This window comes from Haliotis asinina, chromosome 9 (assembly GCF_037392515.1).
Source record: "Haliotis asinina isolate JCU_RB_2024 chromosome 9, JCU_Hal_asi_v2, whole genome shotgun sequence".
Taxonomy (NCBI): Eukaryota; Metazoa; Mollusca; class Gastropoda; order Lepetellida; family Haliotidae; genus Haliotis; species Haliotis asinina.
Genome location: NC_090288.1, coordinates 48,251,760 through 48,275,172, shown reverse-complemented (window position 1 = coordinate 48,275,172; position 23,413 = coordinate 48,251,760). Strand labels below are relative to the sequence as shown.

At 39.8% G+C, this 23,413-nt stretch overlaps 1 protein-coding gene across 1 annotated transcript in view; it reads right to left on the bottom strand.

The window, feature by feature from the left end:
- Positions 1-21,668, bottom strand: part of LOC137296453 (sacsin-like) — a 25,881-nt gene extending 4,213 nt beyond the window's left edge. The window contains exons 1-6 of the mRNA XM_067828244.1: positions 21,659-21,668; positions 16,061-16,167; positions 15,589-15,708; positions 15,122-15,269; positions 13,381-14,901; positions 1-9,826 (exon numbers count right to left, since the gene is read on the bottom strand). The exon at positions 1-9,826 is cut by the window's left edge and continues 1,036 nt beyond it. Coding sequence (XP_067684345.1) covers positions 1-9,826; positions 13,381-14,901; positions 15,122-15,269; positions 15,589-15,708; positions 16,061-16,167; positions 21,659-21,668 — 11,732 coding nt within the window. The remainder of the gene's footprint in view (positions 9,827-13,380; positions 14,902-15,121; positions 15,270-15,588; positions 15,709-16,060; positions 16,168-21,658) is intronic.
- Positions 21,669-23,413: the final 1,745 nt, after the last annotated feature.

Below are 23,413 nucleotides of genomic sequence, written 5' to 3'. Positions count from 1 at the left end.
TCAATGCAGCTCCTTTTCTTTTCACTGTGTGGTACTTGATTACCATCATTCTGTCTAAGTTCAGTTTGTAGGTTCTGAACTTCATGAATTTCCAGTTTCCATAACTGTTCTTCAATTGTCCTTGCTTCACTTTGGTCCAGACTTTCCGTGTGACGTAAAACCCGTGTATGATTGATCAGTCTGACAATGGCACAAACAAACTCTGGGTCGTGTATTATCTCAAGATATTTCTCAGAAAGATCATGAGGACATGCTTTCAATTTCATTTCCTCGGCGACAACTTCATGGACTAAAGATGACAGCATCTTCAGCTGATAGTGTGCCGGTAGCATGTTTATGTGAGTTTGCGGATCCCTGTTCAAATATGGAAATCCCTTATCAAATCCCAGAAAATACTGCAAATCAAGGGACTGAACTCGTTCTGAGAAAGAGTCATTATCAATGAAGACCAGCTGGCGGGAGTCTGTTAGTCTCCATTTAGCATCTGGTAGATACAATGTTGGTACATTTAATGTGGGTGAATTGGCCTTATTTTCATTTTTGATAAATTCAAACATTTTGTTAATAGCCTTTACCGCTGTAAACAGATCTTTGTCTTTCAGTGATTGTGTCTTTTTGTACAGTTTCTCCAGCACTCGTGCATACAGGTTAGCATGTGCCTTCTTTGAGGCACCAAGACTCAGGAGAACTTGATCAAATTCTCTTAATGAGTATGGCATTGCATATACATAGTCTTCCACTATATCAGCGGAGTGAATGTACATGACAACTTCTGATGCCAGCACCATACATTTCTCTTCTGGAAGATAGACTGTGCAAAAGTTTTGAAGCTGGTGCTTCATGCATTCCTTTACTCCTTCCTCTTTCAGGTGTTTGTAAACTGATTTCATGACACTCTCCATTTTATGGCATAACTTGGAAACAGAATTCTGGTCCTGAAGTTTTTTGAAAGAGCTGCATATGTTTTGCAAATGACTTGTTACATCTGAACTACTTGGTATTGCTCTAATGCCAAGTTCAGAGAAATGATCTGCCTGTGGTATCAAATCCCATGGGCATGCATTCTTGTGGAACATTGAACAGCTTGTCCAAATGCAGTGGCAATTCTTAGGATGGAGTGATTCGCAGTAGGCAACTAGCTGTTTGCCTCCGTGCAGCTGAGGGTGTATATCTGTTAACTTTTGTTCAACAGTATGAGGTAACACAAACTTTATCTTTCCAATTTGTGGCAGATGTCCTTGAAATTCCCCATGATGCTTAGCTAAGTATGATGACAGCACTTTAGACTTGTTGCTAACGTCTTCAGTAATACCTGTGCTACCAAGGGATTCAACTTTTCTTGCAAAGTTTAGATACAGTTCAGTACTAACATCTTTTGTCAAACCAGCAATTTCCAAAAAGGTTTTCCATTCCTCTTCATCATATGGTGATGGTGGAAACTCAGACGTGCTGCACATATGTTTGAAGATCTCTTCATGAGGACTATAAAACTTGTTTGCACACTGACGTATGCCCTCCCCTGTTTCAATAAATCTTAACTTTCTCAACTCATCTTCCATTGGTTTTTGTAAACCGCCAAGTTCTTCCATGTTAACCAATATGACATCACGTATGAATTCCAAATGTCGAAGTTGTGCTGAACTCGGCATACATTCAAAGTTTGGAAGGATGATTTGAACATACAAATCTTCTCGTGTCAGTGTCTTTATGTGCAGTTTCTCATAAATGCCTCTGCTTTGAACATGCTTCTTGATCAATGCTTTACAAGAGGTCCTGATCAATGCACTGAAACCATCAGATGGTACATGATCACAGTATTCTACAGCTAACACATCATTGTCATCTTGTAAGGCAACTTGCTGTCCACACATGGACTGATGGAATGGAAGTTTCCGAAGTAATTGTAGCGCAGGCTGTTCACAAATTAGGTCACTGAGCTTTTTAATGTTTACACTGAAATATTCCAAAACAGCTAAGCTGTCTTCTGCAGTAATTTTAAGAGCATCACTGAAATCAATCCCTGATAACAATTTCAGTATTTCATCCGGATGCTCCATTTTGGCAGCTACAGATGAGGTTACTTTCATGATATTTTGGCAAAACGTAGAAAACTCATGAAAGAAGTCTCTCTCAAGGACTGGAACTTTCATGTTTTTCAAAACAGTTGCACATTTATCATCTAACGCTGGATTAAAAATTACACACTTGCCTTTGCTTATCGGATATAGAAAAGGAATGTTCTTCCCTTGCTCTTCAATTCTAACAGGTAACAGTGACCAGCCTTCAAGTTCAGCTAAAAATGTCTGTGTGTCAAACGTCTCTTTATCCTCGACACTGCACATTTGCTGCGACAAACAATCCCAAAACTGATAGATCCATTTCTTGGTTGGAAGATCTTCTGAGTCCTCCCATGGAACTGGTTTGCCAGTGTACAAAACATCTCGAGAAAATGTCTTTTCAGTCAAACATGCCAATGAAGCTACATCAAGATCTTTTATACAGTCTGATTCTTTAAGGTATTTTTGAAACCCGCAACGTATTCTTCTGTCCAGCACCTCATCAGGTGTTCTACAAAATAGATCAGTGTACATCGTCACAAACAATGATTTGTCAGCATCAAAACAATGCAGTTGCTGTGATTCAGTCAACGCAAGTGGCAAAGATTGCAGTTCGGAACCAAATGTAGTGTGCATTTCACAGAATTTGGTCAATAATTGTAGTGATTTCACACTCTTCAATGATGTGTCTTCTAATTCCCGTGGTAGAGATTCAAGATTACAGCTATTTTTTGTTTCAGCTGAATGGGATTTCAGGAAGTGCATAACACTTTCTGGTGTGACGAGGTCCAGCTCACTTTCAGAGCAAATGTCTTTCATATTTTTATAAATCCTGCATGGAACATCTATGATAGTCATGTTCAAGTCTTTTAGGATCTCGGTTAGCTGCCATGCTCTCTCATTTTCCTGCTTGAACTGAGGCATCTGTGGATATAGCACAGTCAAATCCTTTCCTCTGTCAGTGTCGGATTGTGAGACCAGATCGGTTTGGGTAAAAAAACCTTCCAGTACATTAAAATAGCCTTTACCTCTTGCAGCTGAAACCCAGAAAACCTTAGAGGCCATATCTTCTTTTTTCAGATTTTCATTCTTGCAGAAATCTGAAAACATTCCATTTTCAGGTTTCACAATTCCAAAGATTGTTCTTTTGTTTAAAAATACATCTTCATAGAAAGAAGTAACAACATCATTCCAAACTCCAGTGGTTTCTGAGGACCATTCTGGAAAGAAACTGTAATAATGATTGAGACTGTCATATTGACATCTTAGTGATTTTCCCTCGAATATTCCAGTTCTCTTCTTCAGTGACTGCACAGCCATGATATAGGCTGGAATTATGATTGCATCAACTACATGACGATTCCAGATTGACCGGTAGTCTTTATCCCCATGCCAAAGGTTTCTCCTTGCTTCGTGATCCAATGCAAAGCGACCATTGACATGCACAGGCAACCCTGTAGTGATAGGCAGGGGCAGGGTGCAAAATGCTTTCCCCATGATAGGTTGCACACTTTTCCCTCCAGCAGCTATTTGTACTGCAACACCACCTTGTGGTAATAGACAAATGTTCCCATTCTCCCAGGCTTCGTTTACAGGTTCTGGAATAGGTTTTTCTTTAGAAAATCCAGAATGGTGAAACACAACCCAATCTTGATGTCTTCCTTCTGAATCCTCAACACTGAGAGCCAATTCAGCTTCCAAAGAAGAAACAGCATCAAGGCCAATTCCAGCAGAAGGGTCTCTTATCTTTGCTGTCTGTTTCCTCAAGTGAGAAAGAAATCCCTCATGTGCAGACATATCTGCTGCACTCATTGTTGCTGTAACACTGTATTCTTCTTTGAAACTACCATCTGTGTTGACACTGGCAACAGAAATTTTCTTAACACTATAAAGGAATAAAAGAGAGTCAAACATATCATTCTTGAATTCCCGTAAAAGTTTATTGACCTCATTTGTAGTGACTTCTTTCTTGGCGATCTCTGATGTTTTTGCCATTTTACGTGTCCTCAAAGGGAATCTAAACAGTGTTCCTTTTGGGTCAGTTTTGACTATGTCTTCTAGATATCCAGAGAAGCTGTCTGAATAAGTGGCTCTAAGTCTGTCCAGCTGTGATATTTTCATTCCAGTTTTTCCGGCTTCTACATACTGCATATGAGGGTCGAGGGCACATATGGATTTTTCCATCTCAGGGCCAACAGTGATGAAAGTGGGAACATCAGTCAGATGATAAACAGCATTAAACCCAACACCATACTGTCCAGTCTTTACAGCATCCTCGCTCTTGCTTCCAACACCTAAGTTCTGAATACCTTCAAGGTCATCTTCCGTAAAATAACTGTCATTGTAGACACACAGTGCTGGTCCTTGCAGTGAAGCCCATTCATCAGAGAAGATCTTTTCTTTAGGCAGTTGTCTGAAATCCTTCACAAACATGAGTTCCGTTGCTCCTGCATCATCAGCATTCTGCAGCAGCTCTTTCATGATTGAAGAGTCACGTGGGTATACACTCAGAATTCTTTTCAATCGAGTCGTTAGTTTTTCTTTTTGACCAAATGGGGAGGAAAAGTGAGATATGTGTGCTTTCAGATGAACAGCACGCTTTCCCTTCACACCTAACAGCTTGGCTGCCTCATGATGTACACATGCATGCACAAACTTCATGGTTTCATTGTTATCAGCAAATTCATAATCATCAAAGCAAAGTGAAGTTGCTTTTGATAGAAACCTGTCACAATTTGGAAGTGAAACATCAAACCTTTCTTCACCAAAACATGACTTGTCAAACTCTGAAAGATACTGAGTAGTCCTTCCGAACCATTTTAACTGATCTTCTGAAAGTTCTTTTGAACCTGCATCTCTTGAGATTTCCTGCATAACAAGTAGCAGGTCAGATACCTCAAATTTGTCTTTAACCCCAATGCTCTGCAAAAGATTCTTATTCTCAGCTATTATTACATCCACTTGATACAGATAGGGTGATAAATCAGCTGGCAGATGAAAAGCAACATGCTTTGGTTCAATCATCTGTTTTCCTACCAGCACAGTTTCTTGATGTTGTAAACGTTGCCGTATCATCTCGACTTGGGCATCACCTTCCCCACACTTATAGTTCAGAAATTTATAGATGTCTTTGCACAATTTGCTAAGTTCATAGGAAGGGGAATCATCAGTCAGTGCATTTATAGATTTGGAAACAAGGAGCAGTTGTTCTGAGACTACATCCAGGTCAACATCTGCCGTTCCTTTTACACCAAGCCAAGACAAAACATCCATGTCCACTCTCACATAAGGGTAAAAATGGTCAGCCAAAATTAACTTTGAAGAAGCCACTAAGCTCGAAACACTGTCCATATAAAGTTCAGTTGGACGTGCAAATGGGTTTCCTTCTATGTCATCTGCTTTCCACGTTAAAGGCCATGATGAGGGGCGTTTCTGAACAGGTAGGAAGGAGATGTCTTGTAATTCAGATTGTATTGCTTTAGGACAAGTGACATAATGTTTCGCCCCATGATGAATCTCACTGCCAAGATACTTTAAGATCTGACCACTTCTCTCATGAGCTGTTTTAGAATTCTGTTTTTCTAGCTTCCCTACTGATGAGGCTCGCTCAACAAGGAGTTCCCATGGGAGTTCATCTTGGATCATTCCATGCTCACATAAAATTTCTACTACCCTCTGGTCACAAAATTTGATTCTGCAAATGCTAAATCCTCTTGGGAAGCGCTCATCGTCTTCAGAAAACATTCTTGCACATTGCTTATATGGATGAATCAGTTCACATGGCATTTTCAGAGTACCTGAAGGCTCTGTAGGAATACATCTGGATGATCTTATTAGGTCTTCAACACCTTCATTCTGATATTTCAGCGCGAACAATACCAAACTATCTCTCTCTGTTGTTGACCAGTAACTGTCATGCATGTTTGGGAAGAATATTGTCTTGAAAAACTCTAATGTTGTGATGAGCCTTGAAGTAACACGAGACTGCAGTCTAGAAAGACAAAACTGTTCGAAGAGTTTTAGTGGAAGGTCTACCATTTTTCTATTTGTGGACCTTAGAAAGTGAGATGTTGCTTTGAAGGCAATCATTCCAATATCATCATTCCAACGAAGTTTTGGTTCAAGAATAAACATTCCTTTAAATGGCAACCATTCAAGCGTACCATTGTTATCATGTGGAAACACACAATGTGTCTCATCTATAATCAGCTCATAGAAACTTTGTACCATAGAGTCATGTGTACCATGAGGCGTGATAGGCCACAAATCATAATACTGAATATTGCTTGAAGGGTCTGTGATCTCAAGTTGTTCCAGTCCTGCTATGTAGGCTCTACATGTAGCATCATTAAATAGAGCCGTGTTCCACTCAGCCTCAGTGTTCATCTTGTCATCTTCGATTTGCGTACACAACTGTTTTCTGTCTGTTGTCAGAGCAAATGGTGCATTGATATGCACTGGAAATGGAATGTGCACTGGCAAAGGTAAAAAGCAAAAGAAATGTCCTTCTCTATAAAATCCTGCTGGACATGTGGACATATCGTAGATATGTCTTCCACCTTCCAAAGTCAGAGGAATTGCAACAGCTGCTATTGGAAGTAGTCCTTTCAACTTTCCAGACAGTGCAAACTGCTTAGATTCTTTTTGACCAGTTACCCAGGTAATGACCCACGACTGGGTGGTCACACCAGGATTCAAGGTTTGTGTTCTTGTCATGTCTGTGTCACAAATTTCAAGCTGGACATCACTTTTTTCAGTTATTTTGAGAGACTCTCCTGAGTGAGCATTCCATTCCTGAGTTGCATATGACAACACAGTACGTCCATTGAGAAGAGAATTTGGAGGTGACAGGATTCTTTGGCCTGTCATTGCTTTTGCCACATGGATGAGAAGTTCTGGCATATTTGGGTCTCCATTGCGTGGTAAATAGAAGAACTTTACTGATGACACATGCTGTGTGAAAAGGGTAATATTTCCACATCCTTCTGCAAATTTCCGGAAAAATGTCTCCATCTCATGTCTTGAGTAGGACAAATCTTTAATTTCACTTGTAGCAGCCTGTTCTGGTGTCCTCAAAGGGAATCTGAAAAGTGTCCCATGACATATGGTGTCACGCTTTCCCTCTTTCATTACTTGACAACCAAATATTCCCTCAAATGGTTTTAATTGTCCCTTCATATTTCTCATCATCCTCTGATTTTTCACACTTTTGAGGTTTGCCTTCAGTCCAGGTTTCCCTAGGTATGATTTGTGAGGGTCAAATATCACCAAAGTATTTTCACTAATGAAGCTTGGAACATCAGTTAGGTTGTAAACAGAACTGAATCCTAAACCAAACTTTCCCACTTTTGTTGTGTCTTCTTCTTTAGTAGCTCCGCTCAGTTTCCTTAAATTGTTAAAGTCGCTCCGTGTAAAACTTGCATTATTGTAGGCCCAGAGGGCTGGACCTTGCAAATCAGCCATGTTCTCATTCATAAGGAAAGTTCTTGCATTCAGATTCTGCCTCTCATCATACATGAAACAAACTTCTGTAGCACTGGCATCATCTGCATTTTGGATCAACTCCTTTGGGACAGAAAAACCATCCGTGTAGTCACGGAGAATGTTTTTCAATCGTCTTGTCAATGGCTCCGACTGATGATACTCCATATCAAAGTCTTCAGTGTCATCCATTACACGTTCAGTCAGGGTATAGACTCCCACCAATTGTGCAGTCCGCTCTGATATTCTGGAGTGAACATAAAATATTTCCTCTTCTTCATCCTCCGCAGTGTCATGTGACATCTGATCCTGCAGCCAGTCTGCATTACAGTAGGTACACTGTTCTGCTGGCAACAAGAGAAGAAAATCCTCGGATGCCTGGTGTACTGGCACCAACACATCATATCTTTGAGCATGCTCTTGCAGTTCATTCAGTATTTGAAGAACCAGGTTTAAGTCTTGTCGCACATCCGTTGGTTTTTTAAAGTTTGAAAACCTGAATTCGTCATGCTTTTGTTTTATTTCTTCCAGGACAGTGGTCAACATGTCAGGAGTTTGTCTCTGATGGCAGCCACAGTCACTTAGCAATGAACGCCAGTCATACAACAAAGATGGCAGTTGGTATCTGTATGGCTTCAGGTCCAGGTCAGTTTCAGATCTTTCTATATACACTGACCGTGGATACTGGAAACCTTCTTCTATTCCCACCCACACAGATCTTGTTGACTGCATCTGGTGGTTTTTTTCTGCAATTGATATATTTGGAGAATTCAAGAAGCTGTAAATGTCCTTAAGTAACTCCATACATAGATTACATTCTCTACTGTCATAAGATATCCCAAGATTATGAAGATGATCCATCACTGAACGAACAGGTGGAACTCTACAAAGTCCCAAAATTCTTTCAACAGCCTCTGTCATTTCCTTTGCAACTGGACTAACAGATCCAATGATAGATGAGTATCTTGAACTAAAAACTTCTCCTGATGATGAGATAGAGGGTCCTGATTCTCCATTCCACGTCAGAGACATGGGGTATCTGGATATTTTTTTCTGCAAGCACGGAACGCATTTATGATGCTGAAGATCAGATAGTTTCATTGGGTCCATTCTGTCTATGTTCCTCTTCAGGAAAGTGATGAATGCTGTTACTTTCATCTCTGCTTCAGAATCCATTCCTCTATTAACAAGCTCCTCGATTCTCTTTGCTGATGTTCTAACATCACTTTCTGAGATCTCGTTTACAGTTTTAAGGCCAATTACTTGTAAACCTTTTCTAAGCCTGTCTGTTCGTGTATGCCTCTCTGCTGGGAATTTGTCCTCTTCAAGGAAAAAGGCTGTCAGGAATGGATCATCTTGGCTGAACAGATCACAAGCTGTCAGACCAGAAGATCCTCCACTGGATGAAAGGAATTGTAGTGCCGAGACAATCTGCCTTGTTTCCTTCACAACAGGCATGTGTTTATGCATCAGAAACTCCATAAACTCTACCTTTTGTGTTTCTGTATATTGCAAGCTCCCGTGATGCATCATTTGAAGGATTTGTTGGCAAACATGAAGAAACGGGGTTGCAGTTGCTCCGAGTTTCAGTGCCAGGTCTTTGACTTCAGCACATGAACACTGAATGCACCTCTGAGGGTAGGGTACTGGTATTTGTTCATCTGGGGCAAGAGTACACAAGGTGTCCACTGAGCAATTGCTGTTGTCCGTAGCAGTAAATAGCTCTAACTTCCTCAACACAGCTTTAGTTCCATCGTTCAACTGGCAGGAGCTCATATATGTCACCAAAGCAGACCTTTCCTCTTGGGAGCATTTAGAGTTGAACAGTTGTACAACTGTGTTGTGTTTTCTGGTGTACACTGTCTCTAATGCTCTCACAACACCAACTGGTGTCGAATACTGAATAATTGTGCCAAGAACATGAGGATTGTTGAGAACAAAATCAGGGACATACATCAAATGTATAATGCCTAGTTTCTGCAGTGATGCACCTACATTCTGTGGGAGGGACTCTGAATGCCTTATGGACTGAGCTATGAAGACCTCATCAATGAGGAGTAGTTTTCCTCTACCGGTAACATCAATATCTGGCATGATGGGAAATCCACTGAAATGTGTTTCAACATCAATTCCATGGGCTGTAACATAAGTCCACACTTGCCTAAGCCAGTTGACATCCAGGGATTGAAAAGGTAGTTCAGCATTTCCTTCTGGAAAATGCCTCAACAAACAGTCCATGAGCAGAATGGGGAAGGCAGCAGGCGACATTACAAAAAGACCTTGCCATCCTGAAAAGAAAGAATTCAGTCAAATTAGATCAATGTTATCGCAACTGAATATTATTGATTCTAGTACTACCAACACAGGTGTATTTGTTCTGGTAGCTTGTCTGAGAATTGCAATACCAGGGGATAAACTGGTTTATCTCGTAATTTATGTAATGGTTTTACAAAAGGGCATAACTGCTGGGTAATGGAACAGCTTTAGAAGCTGACCCACTTGCCATGTGAGAGTGACTTGTTCAACTATACTAAATTTAGTTCAAATTTACTGACAGTTTCAGCTAGGAATTACTATGTGTTTAATAATATCAATGTACATAATTTTTACAAAATTCAGAAACATTATTAAGTTCGTATTCGAATTTCACAATTGTTTTTGTTGGACCTTCAAACAATTACTTTAGAGTTATTAGAAATCTTGTTTCGTGAAGTAATTATGAGACATATAACCTTTTATGGATTTCAGTGTTTGAACAGATGTTTGATGTCATGTGTCAACCAAGTCAGTGAGCCTGACCTCCCAATTCCGTTAGACACCTCATACGACAAGCATGGGTTACTGAAGACAAATTCCAACCTGGATCTTCACGGGTCAGCAGTGTAAGATGTTGCATTTGGGAACGTGCAAAAGTGCAAAGGTTAAACTAGAAACTTTTGAGAAGAGCCGAATAAACATATTGAGTCCCTCTATCAACAAGAAACATACCAAGCATTTATGTTTGATACAATGTTAACGCATTTGTTGGATTCAGCTTCATTTGTGGTTTCTGAGGACATAATGTTGTAAGGAAACGCAAAAAGAGGATCGAGACGTCAAAACAATGTCAAACTTTGTACAACACAAAATTATACTATACCCAAAAAGAAACGCATATGCGAGTTGCATTTTAAAAATCTGTTAATTACCTGTTGTGTTCAAACAATCGTCAAGATATTTAACAAGAGCGTTGAAAATATGATTTTACGCAGTTGCACACGTAAAAATCGATTTAACCTGAAAATGTCGCTTGGTGAAGTTTCTTACAAGGATTAGAAAGGCATCGGTACAACGAAACAGAAATCACCTTCCTGTTGAAATTGTGCAGCAAAGAGCATTTATACTTTGGCAATAAAAACCCAGATAACTTTCAGAAATTGAGTTTCAAGGTCAAATCACTACGTCACGTCTTGACTTTTCGACACGGAACTTCGCCATCGAAAGAATGCATGCTGGAGAATACCAATATTCTGTTGCCATTTGCATGAATATTAGTGTAAGCAAGATATCATGATTTGCAGCTCGTTGCATCCTAGCAACAGGTAAAACAGATGACCGTCCCCGTACAGGCAGACGAGTTACCACTGCAGCCCAAGATAGGTACATCCGAGTACACTTGTGTGAACCAGGAACTTAGACGTCGGGTTCGTACTACTTCGTCACCACCGCACTCAACGTTTCTGTTATTTAAAAGTATCCACTTGGTTGTATACACAGTAGGTCCTTCTAAACTGGTGTTAACTTCATGCACTAAAGTCTTTTTGTGGACGAGTTATATCTGTTTGCAGATGCAACATTTTCGCAAAAGATTTCTCGTCTATGCGTTTCTTTTTTGGACAGTATCCTTCGAAACTTCGGGGATAATGTTTGCACAGTGACACATGTGGATGTCTCCAAGAGCAATATTGCTGAGTTTGGCCTGAGTGTCCTTACGTCTGCCACCAGAAACATGTATTCCAGTCGTTTTGAGTTGGACTGTTGACCTCATGAATTTCTTGGTCGCTTCCGTTTGCTATTGTATTAGTTAGATGATTAACCTTGTCTGAAAATATTCCATTTAATCTTCACCTAATCTTATGAAAAAAAGTCTTTTTTTTGGATAAACAAATCATTTATTGTGTTCCTTCACATCATACCTACACAACATGAGGTTTTCACAAACTGTGATATATACTGAGTCAAAAAAAACAACTTCACATTCTTGCTTCAGGGCACTATAGAATAACAAGAGATGGTAAGATGGTTAAATTGTCATTATTGCATTGCTGAGATATGTGTGATGTACTCGATACACTGACAGTGCCACAATCAGTTCCATTAGGCTACACCGCCGTTCCAAAACATGGGTATTGTTACGAGTGTGTATTTCCTGTATATTTTGTTATTAATTCAGGAATAATTATTATTGGGTCACAATGTTTAGTGTTTTGAATATTAAATATGATGGGTCACATTTCGTTTTAATAGCTGGTCAAGACTTTTTAGCATTCTGGTTTTCCGGAATTCATCTTCTCCTAGTTGTCGATGTTTACTTCCGGGAGTCTTTTTCGAGGGCATTCTACAGTGTTGAAGATGTTCGTTTGTGCCCGAACTTTCGGGAAATGACTTTGTAAATATATATAAAGGCTGGTTGCCGTGCGGAGGGTGACACTCACACTCATTTACATCTCTGCCACACTTGAAATCCCTTCAGCGCCTGAATCTAAATTATCTGCTGTCACACAGATGGCTGTGTTGACATTCTGCCATAGTTGATTCTCTCTCACACCAAGACTGTGGTGAGTTTGCTATATTTTATTTTGTGACCCATTGACTTAGATTTTGTCTCTTTTGAATTGTACCTAAAATTTGTATTGTTATATGGACTTGTGACTTTGTATACCTTGCTCTCGTGGTATAATAACAACAGAATTTGAACGTAAACTTGTCTGTTCCGTTTTGCTGGTTTACAAGGGGATTTCTTAAACTGTTGTCACGGTAAATTCTTAACCGTAACAGTATACAGAATGTCAAGTCACAAGAATAGAAATTCGAATGGAGATTGGCAGCTCGCAACCGATTTTGAATGGTCTGTTAGGTAAGTCGACCTCTAAACATCTCAGCCCTGGTTCGTATAGCCGGCAGAAATCTGTCACGTAGGTGACGTAGGACGATTTGACGGGCTTCTGTTCGTGACGTCACAAGTGGACGACCCGACCTTGGGCGACAGGAAGTGGTGCCAGTTTGTTGTAGACGACCTCGCAAGTGATACACAGTACGACGGCTGCATCCCATTGCTCATGCGACGTCAATTACTGATCTTCCCGCTTGCCACATGCCAACGGCACGTTCACTTTGCACACTTGACAATCATGGCATTTAAAGTACCGTCAGAACTGTGGTTTAAAAGTGTTTTTTAAATTCAAACACGTGCAGAAGAAAACTGCGATGCGAAGATAACGTGATCGACTGCACGTGCAAAACCTGATTTGGCACTAACGTCATTTGCACTACGAATGGATGAATTTGCGTGGGTTTTGCTAACTTTTTTCTAGGGTCGAAAGATAAGGATCCCATTTCGGATACATAGTTGTATCACCAGAGAAAAATTATTCATTATTTTTCAAAATTACATTTTGTGAAGTTTCTTTTTTGACTCAATATATAATGAAAGGATGGATCAGTGGGTGTCACGTCATGAGTGAAAAACTCACATCCATCTGAAGTACTATAAAAGTACACGAAACTCTACTTCAGAGGAACTATTATTATGTGTCCCCGCAACTGGGTGTATCAGTGTGTGCCTAGATGAAAAGCAACTTACCACCAGTAGCCCGGTTCAGCAGAGCCTGTCGTAAATCCTCAGGGAGGTCAAACGAAACGATACGACTTTCAAGTCCCGGGAAGAGTTTGGCATCCTGTTGCTTGTAACAGATGAAGACAGGTGTAGGTGCTCCAAACTCCACAAAGTTGCCGTCAGACACTGGCAGAAGACATAGATTGTCCAGGTGCTTGTACTCATCCGATTTCAGGAGATACTTCAACAACATGAGTTTCTTCTCTCTTGGTAATGTTGTAAAGCGGTTGTCCACTTTAAGTATGTCACACACATCTTTAGGTGTTGCTTTGTGTGTGTGTGAGCTGAAATGCTTTTCTAAAGTTCTCATTAGTTTTGTTGGTACTGGGACAATGTACCTGCCATACAAAGTAAATATTTCAGTGATCAATGAACAAGCATCATTGGCCACATCCACAAGAAAAGCATCCTTCATCGTGATCCCCTTCTTCTGGTCAGATGGTGTGAACAGGAAAGAGATATTGTGAAGCTGTGCCAGGAATTTTGAAACAAGAGGCTTCCAATGCACGTCAACATCATCAACATCTGGGATTGTTCTGTAGACCTGTTGAATTATGGTAATTGAATTATCATATGAGTTGCAGCATTGAAGGAGGCTATCTACCAAGCTACAATAGACCTCTGGCAGAACTTCAGTCACAAGACACTTGTTCCACTCAATAGCCTTGTCTGTGTGAGCCTGATTTTGAAGCTGATCTGCTGTTGGCCACTTGACGTGTCTCCGGTTCTGATTCAACGCAAAGAAGCCATTGACATGAACCTGTAGACCGGTATGGCTGTGACTCTGCAGAGGAAGTGGGAGGAAGCAGAACACCCGACCTTCACACTGTTGACCCAAAGGAACCGCTAGACCCACAAAGGGAGAGTAGGAAAGGCTTGTGTCATGACAAAGAGCTCTGAACCTTTCAGTCATACTTCCTCCTTTGTAGAAGTAGATGACAATCCAGCTCTGTGAGTATTTAGTGTCTGCAACATCCTCTATTTCCACATTTACACACAACTCGCTCTGTAGAGACGATGGTGGTATTTCTCCTTGTATCTGCTTCACTTTCGTCATGAAGTCTTTCTTCTCAGTTCTAATATGCTGGAGACAGTCGTGAGACAGCTGCAGTGAGAACTGGGTTTCTGTCTTTTCCCCCAGTCTCCTGTACAATTGTATCTTCTCTATTGACTTCAGAAATAAGAGAGTTACGGATGCCTCAGCTTTAAAAGCCTGGAACAGATCCATGACTTTCTTCTCAGTGTAAAGGTTGTCGGACAGCTTCGAGATGTTACTTCTCAGGGGAAACCAGAAAATGGTTCCAGGATAATGACCTGTGTCTGCTGTCTCAGATGTAAAGCCAAAGATGCCACTGAAGATGTTGAGGATCATCTTCTTGACCCCACTGGGAAGGTCATGCAGTTTCTTCATGTAGCAGACTCGGTCACTGTTCTTCTCATGTGGGTTGATAAACAACACAGTGTCCCCGCTTATGACACTTGGGAAGTCTGAAAACAAAACATTTCACTTCGTGGAAAGGATTAAGTTTAATGAGTACATGATGTTCATATTCATTTACTTCTCCAGTGCTCTAAGTGACATACGTTTCATGCAAAGAAACTTCAAAACTCTAATTCCCAAAGTGTTTTGTTTATGTTATCTTTCTGACACAGTTAATCATATATGATGTAATTTAGTTTATCCAGGAAACAATCACAACTGATTTACCAGTGACATGGAATACAGACTTGAATCCAAGCCCAAACCGTCCAACTTTTAGGACTTCCTCCTGCTTGACACTATCATGCAGCATCTTGATTCCCTTCCAATCCTTCTTGGTGAACAAAGCATCATTGTACACACACAGACCTGGTGCCTGAAACAATTCTCCTTACATTACTTGTCAATAAGGCATTGATTGGCAATTGCCAGCTTGCCCAGGGCAGGGTTCCTTGAAACAGAATGTTTAATGGGGAGTAATAACTTGCTTCAATCATATTCTAAAACTTTTCATGTTAATTGTGATTATATACTATGGGAGGGTTTGCTTTTAAACCACAAACTGTTCTTGCATGTTAATGTTCACGCAACGTGGTTTTCAATGACCAGTAGGTGCATACAATAAGGTAAGTTGATAAGAGCTGTTCTACACATTTAGTCCTACACTGACCTAACATGTAGTTAAGTAAATTCACCTGTAGTGAGGCGAGGTAATACTTCTTCTTAAGAAGTCTGGGATCGGGGTCTATCTGTCTGTCATCATACAGTATTCGTATTTCACTGGCCTCAGCGTCTTCGGCATTCTGTATCAACTCCTGGTAAAAATGAAAACATCAAACTCCATATTGTTATAAAAGGGACTCTCACACATCGAGGGATGACTTTGTTTCTACGTTGTAACACATTTTGACTATAACAGGTCCCCCAAACATGTCAGCTCACTTTGAGCACAGCTAACATTTACCTTGAGTATCTGTCCATCACTAGAGTATTCGTCGAGGACAGATTTACCTTGATTACCTGTCCATATGGGTACTAGTCCAACACAGACTAATCTTGAATATAGTTCATCATTAGGCTTTTGTTGAGCTATGAGTACCCACATAGTGGGGATTTATACATATGTTTTCAGTATTATTATGTATTATTGTTCCAACACAATCTTACCCTGAGTATCTGTCCATCATCAGGGTACTGGTCCAGTACAGACTTGAGCTGTTTAATAAGGGTTGGCAGCTCCATGCACATATACCCATCATCGTCAGACTCAGAATCTAAAATATGAAGTTTTGTACAGAGATGTTGATAATTGAGAGACCTCCGGTTTTGGGTGTTGTTTATCGTCACTCTCAAGTTCCAGCTATATGATGGCAACCTGTATTATCACCGGATATACAAATGTTAGGCAGGACTTCATTCTTACTGACTGAATATGTTTTTAACGTGTATCAAAATTAAATCCTAAAAAGAAAGTGTTTTAATCCGCTCAAGACTTACAGACTTGAAGACATCCCCAATAAAACGTACAATGATTATTCACAAAACATGATTTCATTTGAATTATGTATGGGATGCATGAATACTTAGTTTTCTACGTGAAAAAGTCACGTAGTTTAATAAATTAGTTAATGCACCTTAAAACAAAAATTATAAATGTATGCACCAGATTTCTCGGCACATGGTCCCAAACAACTGCCACTGTTGACTTTAGGAACTTTACGTCGAGTTGTCCTCGGTCAAATTGTTTCCTCAAAATGAGATCATATTTTTACATCGCTTTTAGTACACATATTTGCGTCATATTTTGTCCTGTCTGGAGTAGATATACGTGTGTGTCGGATCGGGTTATTCATGTTTGTCATACGTTGTCTCTTGGAGTATAATTACACATCCTTCAGCACAATTTAGATGGTATTCATGAAATCTATGAAACTCGTGGATAAGGTAACCTTTACTTTGTTACCAGTGTTATGCTTTTCCATGACTGTGTTTTAATGTTGTTGTGTAGGATATGAAATGCATACCACAAGGACATTAGGAACACCTGGTGGAAATGTATAGATAATATCCACGTGGTTAGTATAAATGATAATGGCACTTTAGCACAATATATTCGGTGTAACGAGAACATGAAAATAGGAAATGCCAGCATATTTTACAATCATTGGTTTGTAAATGAAGTACGTTTCATCAACGATTTTGTAGATAAGAAAGTACAGTCTATGCCATTCGAAACCTTCAAAGCAGATTTCAACGTGAAAACTAACTTCTTAAGCTACATAACGAAGCCCAAAATTAAACACTTTCCTACAATCTCCTCTTTCATCATTTCATAATCATATACCATCCAAACAAACAAGAAAAGGTTCACAGGTTTTACTACAAAATACTTATTAAGTCATATGCGAGAGAAATAACCACTTCGCCAAACGCGAGTACGTCCTTGGAGTGATATTAACCAACAAGATAGGAAGAGTATCAGTTCTATTCTGTTTGTTTGCACGAAAGTGACTGAACAACAGTGGTTCCCAAATCAGATCTTACACCATATATTGCCTACTAACTGCCTTCTCTCTAAGATGGGTTACGTGGACAGTTCCAAATGCAGTTACTCTTCTGGGGAAATGGAAAATGTCATACATATCTACTGGGAATATAACAACGTGAGTTCCATCCGGAGAGACCTTGAAAGTTGGATATCGTACAAACTGCAATTCAAAGAAGACGTTCTTTTTGTCTATCAAAACATCACAATCCCTAAAACCTTGTCATCATGCTGTCTAAATGAATCATTTTCACATTTAGAAAGAATGACTACCCACCAGCATGTCAGTTCATACAGAAGGAGCTCACTGACTTCTATAAGTAAACAAAGTATACGTCTGTCATTAGTTGTAACAGAAAATATTTCAACACGACTAGGCCAAACCGCCATGCTCTATTCTCCTAAATACGCTTCTTTCAACGTCTATGCTGAAATTAATTCAGAAAGCTAAATGTTAAACCTTCTGAGAATGTGGTAGCCTTGCGTCTAAAGCTTTCGCTCGTCACGCCCAAGACCTGGGTTCAATTCCCCAAATGGAAATATTTGGTGGAGCTCTTTTTGGGTGTCCCCCGCTGGAATAAATGATAAAGCGGCATAAAACCAGTCACGCACTCACTTCACTTGTACAGACCAAAAAAGAAATCAACTTGTCATTTATTTTGACAGTACGGGACCGTTTATCATTAATGGCGTGGAGGGGTGATGGTGAGTTTTGTTCAGTGTGAATGACTCCCCTAATAAAAAGAAGTATGTACAAAGTAAGATCCACACCCATCCCATGTACAATTGCAATGATCCCTCACCTCTTTCCATAAACGTAAGCATACCTTTAAAAAATATATACAACTGTATATATTTCTTATGTAACTAAATGCGTTAGCTATTGGGACAAAATATTCAACATGAATAACGACAGATTACCAAAGCAAACCTATCTGATGGTATATGGACTAGACAACGTTAACAGATCTTCTTGGGCCACAAAATTCAAATATATCTTATTCCATCTCGGATTCGGGTACGCTTGGATTGGTCACATTGATAGTTTCATGCCTGAGTTCAAACAAAGAGCGTCTGACTATAACATTCAACGATGACAGGCTTCAATATCATCGATCCCAAAGTTGGCAGATTATTCAACTTACAAAAACAGTTCTGCGTGCGGAATCCTATCTCCCTCTAGTAAACTCTCACCTACTGAAGCCCGCGCTAACCTGAATCAGACGTTGCTGCCATCAGCTAATGGATGGGCATAGACATCGAGAACCGTTTATGCAGATGCTGCCTACTCTGTAATATCCAGTTTGCCAAAAGCGTGTACCATTTTATCCGTGTCTGCTGTGCTTACGCCTATCTAAGAAAGCAACATGTTGATATATTGATCATAAATGCTATAATAACTCTAACTCCTCATCTTGACTTGTCTTCAAGCCACCAACTAACTCTGTGAATTTGTGTGTGTGTATGTGTGTGTGTGTGTGTGTGTGTACACACACATATATATATTGCTATGAAATCGTATGAATCACTTTAATTGTAAGCACTCTATTGAAATGTTTTGTACTGTGGGCCTGTGTCCTTGAAAAACGTAAGGTGATCGTGATCAAGAATACAACATTCGAGGCCTCAGTAAATCTTTCGAGGAAGTTTATGGTAGGCATGTGGAATAATTTACCAAATTTAATGCATCAGCGACCAAAGTTGTTCGAATGCAGTTCCCTAGTTTGAATTATATCACACGTTCCAGAACTATTTCAAGTAAACAATTGACTGACTCAGCGTATGTTTATGACGGGTACCATCGGTGAAGCAGGATACGCTCACCATTTCGCGAACACCTGGTGTTGTCACTATTTCATATTGATTCATAAACACATGCTCTGTCATCGTATCGCACCGTTATAATCATTGGATCGTCTGGACCAGTCATCTGTTATACTACCGAAACAACTATACTCTCAAAAAGAGAAAACTGACATAGGAACAGCTTAAATTTTAGGAAAATATTTGAAACAAACTAATCCATGCTGAATCCCAACATGTGGGGAAATGCTTGCCAACGACAATACGTTCGAAAAATAGAAACGTTGAACAAAAGCGTAACATTACGCTTACGTCTGTCGCTAAAACGTACCCAACGTGTTAACACAGACCCTCACAAACCTATGGACCCGATACAACAATACTGGGAGTGTTAATGACAGATCCAGGTCAGGTCGACCTATAGTTACTCCATCCAGGATCGCTACATCAAGTTGATACATCTTCGTTCAAACACAACGCACGCATTATCCACAACAAACCAAGTGCCTGGACAGCGCCGAATCTCTGACAAAACAGTGCACAAATGGCTATGGGAAGCCAGATGTTTTGCAAGAAGACCATTTCAGCGTTCCCTTCATCAATGTCAACGGTTGACTGTAGGAGCATGACAAGTTGCACGTGTTTGACGGGACTTCCTCCAGCAAAACAATGTGTTACCATGGCTTTATCGAACACCCGAGTTTGTTCCCCATTGTGCTTCTATGGAATATTTTTGATTGCCGCTCGTTCCAGCGTAACCCGCCACCTCAGACACTACAAGGACTACATACAGCACAGCAAGAGTCAACACATTCCTCAAGACAGCATTCGGCATCTCCTTCTACGGGTCACCACGGCCAAAGCTCTTATCGATGTTCATGGTGGTCACACCAGATACTCTGACCTAGCCGTGTGTGGTTTAACCAAACACTTTCTGGATAATCAGATTTTGGAAATTCGTATAATGATAATTTTATTGTAGTTGAATCAGACTTATGCAGTCAGTAAGTAAACTCCAAAACACCATGTCAAGTTTCCTTTTTTAAGAGTGTATATAATATTGTGACAATAGTACAATCGACGATTGTGAGAAATTTCTTCTTGGCGTGGAAAGGGTTTTGTCACTTCTGACGCGTTTCCAGAGAACTTTACTGTTGTTTGGGTATGTATGGGTTCAGTGTTACATGTTATGCAACGCATACTTAAGCACGATCAGATTAAACGTCAAGAGGGATTCGAACGGATGCTTTTAGATGAAACATTCGTGAACGTCAGCCAAACTGCAAGTACACAATGGGTAGACAGTTCGTCTACACAACCAGGTAACAGGAAACTTCCATTGGGCAAGGGTGAGCGACTCACTGTGGTACACGCAGGTTGAAAAAGTGTGGGGTTTCAGCCTGATTGTTCACACGTGTTCAAAGCGAAATCCAAAGACAACAGGGATTACCACACTGAAATAAATGGGGATGTTTTCTTACATTGGGTGAAAAAGCTGCTGTTGTCAGCCCCTCCTCAGAAACTTTAATTGTTATGGACAATGCACCATATCAAGAGTGCAGGATCCAAATGCAAAAACAAGAAAACTGATATGGTAGCATGACTACAAAAGACAAGATGTTCCGTTACCATCAAAAGCAATCAAATCAACGCCAGTCTATAAGGTAGATCAATATTCCAGTGCAAAACCATGAAACTGTACACTTACCGCCATGCCATAGCGATGTCAATCCAGTAGACCTTATTTGGAGTATTATAAAATATGATGTTTTGGTCGCAACAATACCATGTTCCAACTTTACGGAGGTATTGAATAACGAAGTACAATGTGTACAGAAAGTGGAAATGAAACAGAGAAGCAGTACTGGGTAAAAAGTCGTTACGTTACGCTACCATTCAACCAGTCATCATGAATGCACAATCTGTACAATCTGTACAATCTGAGAGTAGTGAAAGTGAATCGGGGATTTCCTCTGATTCCAGTCAGGAAGAGTTTTGATACAACCCCTAAATGTTGACATTTTATGCAGCACATGCTTCCCGCCTTTCCTGCGTCTGTGCTCGCAAAACTTCAAAACAAAATGATGACAAGTTTTGTTATTTTGGAGACAAACGTAATGAAACTTTTTTCCAGAGTTGGTCTGACGTTTTCATTAGTTCATCTACGTTGAAATGAATGTTTGATCATGAACTGATTTGTGAAAAATCGGTATCATTTTGACCCAACCTGACTTAGCTTCATATACTGAGAAACAAAAAGACTTAACCAGTCCTTTTTTTTCATTTTATTGTAACCTAAAGTCCAGACCATGCCCACATGTACATTCAAAAGCTTTTGGGGGTAGATATTTTAATTAAACATAATGTTACTACAGAAAACTATGAGAGCACATTGGTGTTGTGTAATCGCGACTTACCTTGACTCATGATTACCCTCCTGGTGGTGAACAGCTCACCACGGTGCTACCAAAACCCTCACTGCTTGAATCTGAAATTAAAACATGAAAACAATCTTCGTAACCAACAACTTCAGATTTGTTTATTGAAGACAGAAAGTTAACCAGAGCTGACAACATCCAATTTCATTTGTTTTCAAAGAGCTTTACATGCACATCCTAGAAAGCAATGCTTATTATCTGAATCTGCTCGTTGCCGTTTTTGCATATAGGTACAAACTCTGTTTTTAGGACCTGCGCAAATACTTATATTATTTAGATTCAACACAACTGTAAACTGATGATCAAATAAAGAATGCCTACGTAAGGAAAAAGGGAAAAAAAACAATTCACAAGAGCTTCACATGCACATCCTATATTGTGAATCTGTTCATTATTTGCTGCCATATACATACAAATACTGTCGGTGGTTCTACAGGTACCATCCTAATTTTTAACAATCTTCATTCGTTAACACAGACCATGTCTTTCTATGAACACAATATCAAAACAATAATGACAATTAAATATCTTACCTGTTTACCTCATGAAAAACAAAACCAGTGTAGTATGCCCGTCTGTTCATTGGTTTTTTTGTTTGTTCTTTGTTTTTTTGGCATATACATACAAACTCTGTTTTAACAGTTGTATTATTTATATTCAACACAGCCGTAAAGTGGTGATTAAGTAACGAATCTGTTCGTACAAAAATACAAACACTGTAGGTGATTCAGCAGATATAAAAACAGTCTGTCGTACAGACCCTGAAACACATATATCCAAGAAAGTCCATGTTAATCTAGAAAATGTGGCAAGTCTAGATTCCCCTAGCTTCTGAAAATGAAGTCTCAGGGTTCTTTTTTACTATGAACTTTCTTCAGTAAAATATGTTCACTTCAGAGGCTAGTTGTTAGTCTAGCATCAAAACAACAATGACACCTACATATCTTACCTGTTTACCATGTAAACTAATGTCCCTATACTTGTCACACCCTGTCGAGTACATCGTCTCTGTAAAATGTGCAGTCACGACTCATAGCAACGACCAACACAACCCTGGATAACTACAACCAATTACAATACAATTCCAGGAAAAGAAATTATGATATTTCCAGGAACTAAAAGGTCATGGTAACATACGGGTGTTCTTCTCAGTAACGGTTCAATACCATACAATCACAGTAATCAATATACAGGTTGTTTTAAAATCAATTTTAGTGCCCCAACGCAATGATCCACGATGCCTGAATGAAATGCAAAGTGTAGTTTGAACAGCGGCTGGAAGTGTGTTTGGGGATGCATGCGTTTTGCAAGATGTGTGGGTGCTGGTGTAGACCTCTTCACCTCTGGGTAGTCGGCAAACGGATGGCGGATATTCACAGTTCGTTTTTGTGTACTCACAGTAAGTAAGGATGATGTGAATAGATACAGAGTAAGTGAGTTACGTTTTAAAAGAGATATGAAGAGACATAACTTCCCTCAAGACTCCAATCAGTCAGGGCCAAGCAGAGCAATCATCGGTGAACGTATTTCACAAGCGAAACTGCGTGAACTACATTAATATCAGTGGCTACAAATTGAATGTAATGGTAGTAAGATTATCACAGGCTGGAGTTGATTCTGCATGCTTGCCTTAATGTTGGTGGTTGTTGTTTATTTTTTGAAGTTTGTGAAGACAGGGTTTAGATTACAGCCTGTCTCACTGTTAATGAAACACACTTAGTTGCCTGTCACTGT